The following is a 10,459-nucleotide window of genomic DNA, read 5'->3' as shown; positions in this document are numbered from 1 at the left end:
CTCAGAGACAGTCACAAAGGACTTTATTACAAGTGGAATGGGGAACGGGCAGTAAAGAAAACATAGAGGGAGATAAGAGAGGCATAAAAATAATGAAACAGGTGGATAGATACACTGGGAGCAGAGCATTGATGGCCTTTTGCCCTGGTAAGTGCATAGAACCAAAGTTATGTCCAGATTTGAAGAGTCTGCCTTCTCTAAAACCTTCAAGTAGGAACCAAATAAGGATTAGGATTGCATCTAGTCTAATGACTGTTTAAAACTTCTCAGATTCCATGGCTCATGGCACTCACGTAAATCTGTTTCTGACCTCAAGAGATGAACCCATTATCAACTGATAATGGAGAGATGTGAGTAATTTTGCTTCAGCCTTGCCTGGCACTGCTCCCTCCTAAAGTTCACTCCCTTGCAGTTGTGCTCTTGCTGTGATGTACAATTTCCACTGCTCTCAGGATGCCTCTCCCAGAAGCTGTGTTAAGGATGTCCTTGTCTCCCAGAAGGATTTAAGATTCAGAAATACCTGTTACCTCCAGTATAAACTCCCTTAAGCACATGCCAGCTGACAAAGTATTTCCTTAAAGTGGTAAAGAGATGTGAGAAATGCCTTTAACGTGGCTTTTTAAAAGTAGAAAAGGGTATTTAAGGCAAACATAGGTTTTTGAAAGATATGAAGATTCTGATAGGAGCTCAGGTTTTACTTCACTTTCCCTGTAATATCTTCTTGGTATTATTTAGCAGTGGTATTCCCTGAGGGCACTAATCTGGAACCTAGATGAAAAATGGTGGAAAATTCAACAGCTGGTATCCCACTTTAAAATACTGTCTTCTAGAAGAATACTCTTGTCATCTTTTCTGGAATCACTTTTTCCTAGGCACATGGCATGGTGCTGTAACATGTATGCTAACTCTAGTTTAGAAGGAATTAGGATGGAAAAAACTTTTGGGGAGCAAAGTCTCCATCATACAGCTGTTGTGCCTGGTAACAGTTTGGCTGGAAGCAGTCCCAGTGGATCTTTTCTTCTCTGGTTGCTGTGAAGGCAAATGAAGTGTTGACTCAGTTTGGACTGTAAGGATGTGGCATGGTCTTCAGGTTGTTTGGGAAGGAAGACTTGGTATTTTACACTGACATGCCCTGTGGTTTGGGGGGTGTGTGGGTGTTCTTGTTTTGGGGCTGGGACTTTCTTTGTCAAACATTCACCTTGTCGTTACACATCCATTCTTCCTATCCAAATACGTTGCTTGTTCAATGTGCAAGAACATGGAAATTCTAAAATTTAGCCATTGTAAAGTAGTATTTAAACAGACAAATTCAAGGGTTATACTAGTTCATCCTTATTTTAGTCTGACATAACCTCAGTGTTGGCAATAGCTGGAATGTATCAGCTATCGTTAGTCAAAGGTGTACTTTCTTTCTCAACTGACACCAAATGATTTTTGTCTGTAAGACACTACTGTATCAGCAATGTTATCTGACAAAGGTACAGATATAGGAAAGCATGCTTATTGTTTAAAACACTGCTGATATTACTGTTTGGCAGATGGCTACTACAGGTGAATGCTTTCCACTCATTTCAAGCCCAGTGCAATGAAGCAGAAAAAAAAATAAACTAGATGGACTTCATAGCTGTGATTAAACACAGTGAAAATCCTTGGGAAAAAAAGTCTCTACAGCCCAGATTTACAAACAAATTTGGCTCATGCTATCAGAAAACAGAAAGATCAGACTAGTGGAAAAATATATGGTTGCTGATTTTTCTTCAAATTAATTTACACGAGTGGCTTTGTTGACTGAGCACATTCACTTGGATGTGCGGGGTATTATTCCAACCCTTTCTGTAACATAACCACGGTGACTGCGTCACATGGTGCTAGTGCAAACAAAGTCCTGCTAACAGCCCATGAATAGAAGCATTTTCCAAGAATACGGTTTCTCATTGGGACTATCGACTGATTCCTGTGCTACCAAGGGATAAGGATAGCTATGGACAGCTTTGGAAGTATATAAGTGCAGTAATCTGAAGCGTGCAAAACAAAAATTAGAGTTTGTTATATAATCAGAAAATGGTACAAGGGATATAGTTAATTCTGTAGCACTTTTAATTGATTCCTGATTGGTAGGTGGTGTCTAAAATAAGAGAGTGTATCTCGTTAAACATTCTATTTCAATGTATATTCCATGTCCTTTCGGATCTCCTAACGTTTAAATATGAGAGGCCATCACTGAGCAGACTTCCTCCACATAGCAAGCCTCCCTGCATTTTCCCTTCTCTTCCATTAGCATCCTGTTTGCATCAGATCCAAAAAAGCACTGTTTTCCTGATGGACTCAGCTCCACTTATCTTTCTGTTCTCACAGCCATTTATTTTCTTAGCTATTAAGCTACTCATCCTAACCTTTATTTTGTTTCTCATTGTTTCAGGTTATAAATTCATCTAATGGCAGCTCTTTTTCCTAGAACAAAAGCACTTTCTAAAAATATCACTGTAAAACTTTCTTTTGCTCTTGACATTCTCCAAGAAGCGTTTTTGGATGCACATTAGGAAAAAGACAGCAATATTCTATATACACTTAAAGGAAATGACGAAACCACACTTATTTAGATTTTGAAGAACATCTTGATTTTTTAACGGAAGTAGAAATACTGTCAAGGTTTGATGGACGTGAACAGACTTCGTTGTGAGAAATTCTGGCTGTTTCTGAGCCTTCCCTGCATGGGAGTGGAGTAAGCGTGAAGAGGCAGACAGTCCCCTGGGAATAGGGATAGCGCAAGATTTGGTCCAGAGCACTGCCTCTCTTTAAGTCAGTGTTAAGTCGGCACCTCGTAAGTTCACTTTGAACTCAGAAGCGCATCTCGTCACCTCACGCAGCGCACACCAGCGCTGCTCTCCCGGCGTTCCCCCGACGGGCACCGCATCCCGGCGGCGCCGGCCCGCCCCTGCCGCCGCCACATCCCACTTCCCCCGGCCCGCCTCTCCGCCGCCGCCACACCTCCGCCGCGCCGCCCGCTCCCATTGGCTGACAGCCATGAGCGACAGGGCCCCTGGCCAATGGCGCCCGCGCTGGTGCCGCGCTGGCGCCCAATGGGCTGCCGCGCCCACCACCGCTGCCCGTCGCGGCCGGGCGCTGGAGCTGCGTGGTGCCATTAGGAGGGCGGGCGGCGTGGGGAGCGGATGGTGCTGGCGGCGGCTCCCGGGCGCCGGCGGGGGCAGGAGCAAGAGCAAGAGCTGGCTGCGAGCGCCTTCTCCCCTCCCCATCCTTCCCGCTCCGGCTGCGTGTCCCCTCGTCGTGCTCTGCCGCCGACCGCCCTGAGCCGGCAGCGCTCTACGATGTGAGCGGCCGTTGGTCTCGGCAGCGCCCCCGGTGCTCTCGACGCTGGGGCGGGCAGCGATGGCCAGAGCCTGGCGTGGAAGCAGCAGTCGCCGTCGCCGATAGGAAGCGCCGGGGGCAGCTGGGCTGGCGGCGCGGAGACTCCCCAGGGCCGTGCAGTGCTTGTCCCGCCCCGCCCCCTCTCTCCTTCCCTCCCCTCCTCCTCCTCTCCCCGCGGCCGGTGCATGCGGGGCGCTGGGGGCTGAGCTCGGGTCCCCCGCAGCCCCCGGAGCGAGTGACCGGGGACGTCTTGCGCATCCCCGCTATGTCCTCGTCCAGCTCCTCGCAAACCCCCCCGTCCCACCACCAGCCCCCGCCGCAGAGGATGAGGCGCGGCGCCGCCGGGTCCCCCACCGCCGGCACGGCCGCGGGCCCCGGTAACGGCGCTGGGGGAGGCTCGGCGGGGACCAGCCGGCTGCTCCAGCCTATCCGAGCGACCGTCCCGTACCAGCTCCTGCGGGGCAACCAGCACAGCCCGACCCGGTCCCCATCCGCCTCGGTGGGCAGCAACACGGGGCCGGGGGGCGGCGGGGGTCGCGGCGGAGGCAGCCCCCCGCCGCCGTCCAGCGCCACGCCGCCGCTGGCGGCGGGCGGTGGAGCGGAGCCGGGCAGGGTGAAGGGCAGGCAGCGGCGGTCGCCGGAGAGCGGCGGCAGCAGGAGGAGCAGCTCACCTGAGAGACGGAGCCCCAGCTCCCCGGTGTACAGAGGTAAAGCACCGGGAGAAAGCCGGTCTCGCTTCCCTGCCCTGCGGGGGTGCGGGCCGGGCTGGGGCCGCCCAGGCTCCGGGCACCCTGGGCTCTGCGTTCCGCCGCTGGGCTGCGCCCTGCCTTCCCCCCGGGCCAGCGCGGGTGGGACGCCGGGGAACCCTCGGCCTGGCGGGAGGAGCCCAGCCGGAGCCTCAGGGAGCGGGTCGGGGGGCGAAGGCGAGCCCTAAATCCTGCACCCCCGGGGCAGGTGCCGTGCCCGGGTTCGCTTTGCCAGGAAGCGGGGGGGAAAGCGCTTCGTCCCGCGGCCCTGCCCCGCGATGGGGGCAGGCGACCCCTCAATTGTCATCCTTCTCGGGCAAGGTGAGAATCCTGCCCAGGAAAGCCCCCCCGCGCCGGCCTTGGGAGGAGCGGCGCGGGGCGAGCCCGGGGGCCGGCGGCGGCTCCCGTGCCCGGGGGCAGGAGCTGTCGGGGGCTCCGACGGCGGTGCTCTCGCCGCTTCTGCCCTTGGCCTCGGGCTCTGGCAGCGGAGGAGTGTAATAGGGAAACGAGCCTAAAATTAACCCGCTTCCCTGTCTCCAGCTGTAACTATCTAGTAGGGGTGATAATGAGTTAGATTTATATCTGGGGTGTCACAACCCAGTTCTGAAGCGTGTGTTAAAACCAAGCCTCAACTGCTCTTCCTTTCTGCAGATCTCGTTTTCTTAAAAGACTTGCATTTTTGTAAGATCATAGGTTAAAAGATGTGATGTTTCCAAGCACAGACTCCAAAACAAGGAAATTCCCATTTTGAGGTGCTTAATGTCTCCTTGTGATATTTAGTACAGAATCCTTGAGACTGTAAAAAACTCAACCAAAGAAACCACTGCAAACCAACCCCATGTAGCCAAAATAGGCCTGTAAAGTTTAAAATGTAAATCTGACTTAGCCTGCGTCAGGTTGTCTCTTAAATTATTGAATGTATTAAAGCGGCAGTGGCCATCTTACCTCCCCCACTCCCTTCTGCCTTCCCCCATCACTTGAGCAGTTGAATGAATTGGACTAAATGCACTTTTTATGTTGTCCTGCTGTAGCTATCAGTTATTGCACATCATCTCTTTCTGAGAATGCTTTCCGTGGTTTGCTAACACTTGTTTTTTCTGTCCCTTCCTTAAGTCTTTACTGTGTGTGATTTCTGTGTCAAATTGTGGTCTGTGTTGGGTGCCAGGGTTATGTTGTAGCAGTGGAATCTTACCTTCTTTCCTCTTCAGTTTTTATGTGTAGTAAACCCTTGCTATCTGTAGTATTTGCAACTTGGGCAGATCTGTCATCAGAATTGTCCTAGGTTGGGGCAGCATTTTACAAATGAGCAAAATGTCACTGCCAGTTACAAATGGAGTTAATTTGCCCTATGCATCTTCTTATGCTGATGACCTAATTGATTGTGCTATAATCTGACCAGAGTTACTTTTTAATGTATTTTTCAAAAAGAGTCTATTTCTGCAGAGTTTTGCGTGCTTGAAAATGGAACTGAGCTTCTGTGGTTTTGATTCATTCATTCAAGCTCTATTTAAAATTTTAAAGATCATATTTCTTCTGGCCGTATGGAGCATTAAATGTCGATGTCCCTTTTACGTCTTAAACCTTTGGAAAATGCTAATGGGAAACTAAGGAAAACCAAAATATCTGTGTGTATGAGTTGTGACAGTGCTGACGGTGAGCAGTAAATTATTTAATTATGGGAACCCGGAGGAAAACATTGTAGTGGTGCAGTGTATAAAGCCTACGCTTAAGGTGTATTGAAGAGGGAGGAATATGGGCAGTTACCTGCAAGCCAGAAAAATACTGCAAAGCTATGAAGTACTTAATTAATGTGTAGGATTTTTTTGTTGGAGGGGAAATTTTAATTTTAGAAAGTGGTTTCAGTCTTCTTCATCTATGGGCTATTTTAGCCTTAATAAATCAGACTATAAATTAATACTGAATGACTTTTCTGTCATTAAACTTGTTTGAGCTTGCCTCCTGGTGAACTGTGTCACAGAGCTTGATTTGGTTTAATGAGTGCAGTGTATAAAATCATAAACGGTGCGTCGAGAAATGCACCCTGTAATCTGTATGCACTGCAAAGAATTCGTTCCCCCTCCTCCAGGTCAAGCCAGCTGCTGCTGCAGAAGCTGACATCCTTTAGCAAATCCTGAATGAATGAAGGAAAACAACGTGATCGCCCTAATAATGACCACAATTGCACACGTCAACAGCTTTATTTTACTGAAATACAGGCACCATTTTCTAGCGGACGAGAGTAATAAGATACTCTATTTCTTCAGTCTCGCAAATGAAAAAAGATTACCAAACCTCCCCTTCGTCTGCCCCTCCACCCCCCGCCCAGAACTAGACGTGTTTTTACACAATTTGGAATATAGTTACATGCCATGGGGCAGTATTGTCTTTGTTTCTCTGCTTGTTCTCAGCATCTCAGTAAATGATGTCTGGACACTAAAAACATGTTTGTAGTGTGTATGGTGATAACAGTATCTAGAAAATTGATTGCTGAGCTGGAGGACTACTGCAGTAATAATGGAGGACTTGAAAAAAAATTTAAATGTTCCATTTTCAGACATGGACCATTTTACTGTGGCTTGTTAAACAATGCTACTCCAGCTATTTATAGTTGTTATCAGTATGCAAGTCTTGGGGAAGTGGCTTGATTAAGTTTTTTTGTCAGTTTTTAAAAGCCATTTCCCACTGCTGTAAAATGTGAGCTTAGGCTCTAGGTTTAATCCTGTTGTTTTCCTCACCAGTGCAGGAGATGTGTTTGTCTTTGGCTCTGCAGTCTGATTTGGATTGTTTCACAAATATGCTTGTTCTGGAAACTGCTTATGATTCTGATGGATACATGTTATTCTCTTAAGACACCTGTCCCTTCCCCATCTCCTTTCAGTCTTTTTCAGTATAGATGCCTTGAACTGACTATCCCACTAAGACTTTTTGTGTGGGTATTCTAGTGATTTGCTAGAGGTTCCTTTATGAAGGAGATTTCTGTGCAAACACTCCAGCTTTGAGCCTCTACAGGTCAGAGCAGCTACCACTGCAGGCACTGACATCACTACTACATGAATGAAAGCAGCATGGTCTGTTTTTTCTCCCATCATCTTGTTTTTTACCCCTTCTTTCTAGTATACTGTAAGGGTTTTTGTTCTGTAGCAAAATCCCTGTGTTTTTAGGACTATTGAAACTTTCAATAATATGATATTTTCTTTTAAGCAAATTTGTGTATTTTTAGTTGTTAGGAAGCTGTCAATGCCAGTAGCAGTATTTGTTTAGTACTGTTGCTGAATGGGTGAGAAATCGTGAATGTTACATATATATTTTTAAGGTGCTAAAAAAAGAGGGAAGAAGAGGGGAAAGACCTGCTATCATAGGATAAATATGGAATGTGCAAGTCAGCACCTTTCCTCTTTCTTGAAATGTGTTTATTCCTTACTAGTAGATATTTTTTTATAGTGTGTGTTCATGTTTTGGAGAGCTGGCAGTGGAGAAAGTGTCTGGTTGAATGTAACAACTCGTGGTTTTCTTAGAGGGAATATATCTGTTAGATCTCTGAGTGCATAAAAGTAATGTCAACAGAATCTTAAGTTGTGTGGTTTATGACAAAGGATGTTCCAGTAACAATCCAAAAAAGCCAAACCCTTGGACATGTCAAATAAAACTTGCTACTTGCCTGTGGACACATCTTTTAAAGAAAAAAGCAACCTCTTCCTCCTTACCTTACCTGGATAAAATCATCAGCATCTGCTGTTATGTAAGGTAGCTTGTATAAATATGAGAGTGGGTTTCCTGTTTAGTTTCTTTTTTCGTGATACATTATTCTTTTGTATACAAGGAGGTTGTAAATGACTTCTCTATGATTCAAACTCAACACTGCTCTCACTAAATGCTTTGATTTTAGTTTTAACTCTGGTGGTACTGTAATATTATGCCTCATATATTGCAACTTTCACTTACACATTTTATAGTACAAACTTTTTGCCATTCCATTTCCAAATGTTAAAGACAACTGTTAGTTTTAAGGACATATGAAAAATACTGTAATCGGTTTGGCTGTTAAAGGTTCCCAGTGCCTTTTACTTCCCAAAATAACTCCTGAAGATTTGCCAACATGAGTGAGAGAAAGGAATTACAAAAGATGCAAAACAACTGCATAACCCAGTTCAGTATAAGAAGTATATATGTCTGGTTTTAGGCTAGTGGAATTAGGAGTGGAGTAAAACAAACAATATTGTTGATCTCTAGACTTGTGAGAGATATCAATATTTAAAAAACACCAAAATTTGTACTTCAAAAGGTAGAACTATTTTAATATCCTGGATTGAAACCATCCAATATTTTGGCATCATAAGCATTTATGCCAGAGATCAAGAAGATCTTTCCTTTATTTCTAGCAAATGTAGGTAAGGAAGTAATTTTTGTGACGCTTCCTATTTCCTGATCCCTGAATAATGCAGTATTCCCATACTTGTATGGCCAAAACAGCTTTGCTCCAGCTTTGTCCCTCTTGCTTCCCAAAATAACTTTCATTGGAATATAATATGATGACATAAAAGATCCTGGCTAAATTTGATCCAGTTGTCCTGAACTCAGAGTCTTTTTAATTACATGCTTTAATGTGACTGTAAATGAGAATGGTGTATTAAATGCCTTTAATAAATAATGCTTTATAAAACAAATTAACTGAGCTTCTTTCAGGTGTTAAACTGCAGGAAATAAAAATTAGGAAGGTATTTTCTCGGTTGAACTTGAATAGTGCTGTAGCAAGGCATTAGCTTTGAGGACAGAAGCTCCTGGTTTCATGGAAAAAAAAAAAAAAAACAAAACTTAAAAATTATATGATTATACATGTTTTAAATTGCTTCCTGACCATTAATTCTTATTTGGACATAAGCAAGTATTCGTGTGTTACATATGGCCAAAGTGAAGTTACTTGCCAACATCTGTACATAGTAAAACAGTGGCAAATACTGAAATTTGGTTTCTGAAATTCATGGTTCCTGTGTTTTGTTTTTTTCTTTCCCATGGTGGTGGGGTGAATGGAGGTTCTTAAAATGTATTTAAAATGCAGGGAGGGTAGATAAGTGGAGTGTATCTTAGAATCTTAGAAAAAAGTCAGTGTTCACCAAGTCTAGACTGCTATATTGCAAAAATTCACAGTGGAAAGCCAGTTATTTTTAAAATGGGTTTTGTGCTACTACTCTATATCATTATAAAAAATAACTGATGCAGTAATTCTCAAGTTTCAGTTAAGTATAGACTTGAAAGCAGTAGCTGTAACAATACAAAACGTATTGGAAATAGAGTATATGCTCCTCAGTATTTCAGTATAAGTGAATATCTGCAATACATTTTAAATGGGGCTTTACCAGTTGATTAATTATCTTCATCTGAAGAAGATAATATTTTTTTTAACCTGCAGTGAAAAATGAAAGTTCCTGTTTAAATCAATTGACAGTTACTTCAGTAGAGAGCAGTGTTGCCAGGACTTGACAAAATAGGTAGCTCTTCATGGATTTCACATATGTTCCTGGGAAGCTGTTAAAATAGTAGAGTTTAAACATCAACTAGCATTTTTTTAAATGTATCTTTTATTGATGAAAAAAATGACCCTGTATTATACATGACTGGAAAATTGTGCTCAAGTATTTAACTGTCAGTGATCATCATCTTGCTTTAGTGTTAGTATTTAAATGGATGTTTATGTTAGTCTTTCAGTGCTGCCTCCTTTTGTAGTGCTTAAACAATGGCTTAAGGCAATTTCAGGCAAGTAGAATATTATTTACATCTCATCATTAGAATACATCATAGTAACTCGTCAGCCTGAGATTATGACCTTTTCCTTTGTGTCACCATTTCTAAGGTTTGAGTAATTGCAAAATTAAAAGCATTGGAGATCAGGGTGAAGGAAAATGGGTGTTTGTACTTAAAAATCAAATTCTGAATAACAATTTTGAATGAATATTCACTTCCCCAAAACAAGATAGTCTTTCAGTTGTGCTTTATTTTTTTCCCATCTGATTTGACTCTGAAGCTCATCTCTGCCATACAAATAGTTTTGAATTGGAGATTAAGTACTGAGGTGTAGAAATAGTACTGAAAGGGATCAGAGATTGCTCCGGTATGGATAATGCACAGAGTATCATGTCCCAGTGTGTAATAGCAATTCTTTGGAATGGCAAGTTGGACTCTCTGGTTCTTACCTTTCTGAAGCTGAGACGGTGTTGATGGAAGCCCTCATCCACAGGTGAAACTGAAAAACATGAGCTCTTGGGGACTCTTCTCTACTCTCCCAGCTGTGTGAGTCTGGGTTTAGGACCAGAGCTGTTCTGTTACATGGCCCCCTGGGATTGTCTGGTGAT

At 44.2% G+C, this 10,459-nt stretch overlaps 1 protein-coding gene across 4 annotated transcripts in view; it reads left to right on the top strand.

The window, feature by feature from the left end:
• Nucleotides 1-3,159: 3,159 nt before the first annotated feature.
• Nucleotides 3,160-10,459, top strand: part of GLCCI1 (glucocorticoid induced 1) — a 53,805-nt gene continuing 46,505 nt past the window's right edge. For 3 of the 4 annotated variants that reach the window (XM_021538357.3, XM_077787834.1, XM_077787829.1), the window contains exon 1: nt 3,160-4,073. In XM_021538357.3, coding sequence (XP_021394032.1) covers nt 3,632-4,073 — 442 coding nt within the window. In that variant the 5' untranslated portion in view covers nt 3,160-3,631. The remainder of the gene's footprint in view (nt 4,074-10,459) is intronic. The other variant, XM_021538356.3, reaches the window with a different exon arrangement.

This window comes from Lonchura striata, chromosome 1 (assembly GCF_046129695.1).
Source record: "Lonchura striata isolate bLonStr1 chromosome 1, bLonStr1.mat, whole genome shotgun sequence".
Lineage (NCBI taxonomy): Eukaryota > Metazoa > Chordata > Aves > Passeriformes > Estrildidae > Lonchura > Lonchura striata.
Note: the sequence above shows the minus strand (reverse complement) of the source record. Positions and strands in the feature narration are given on the sequence as shown.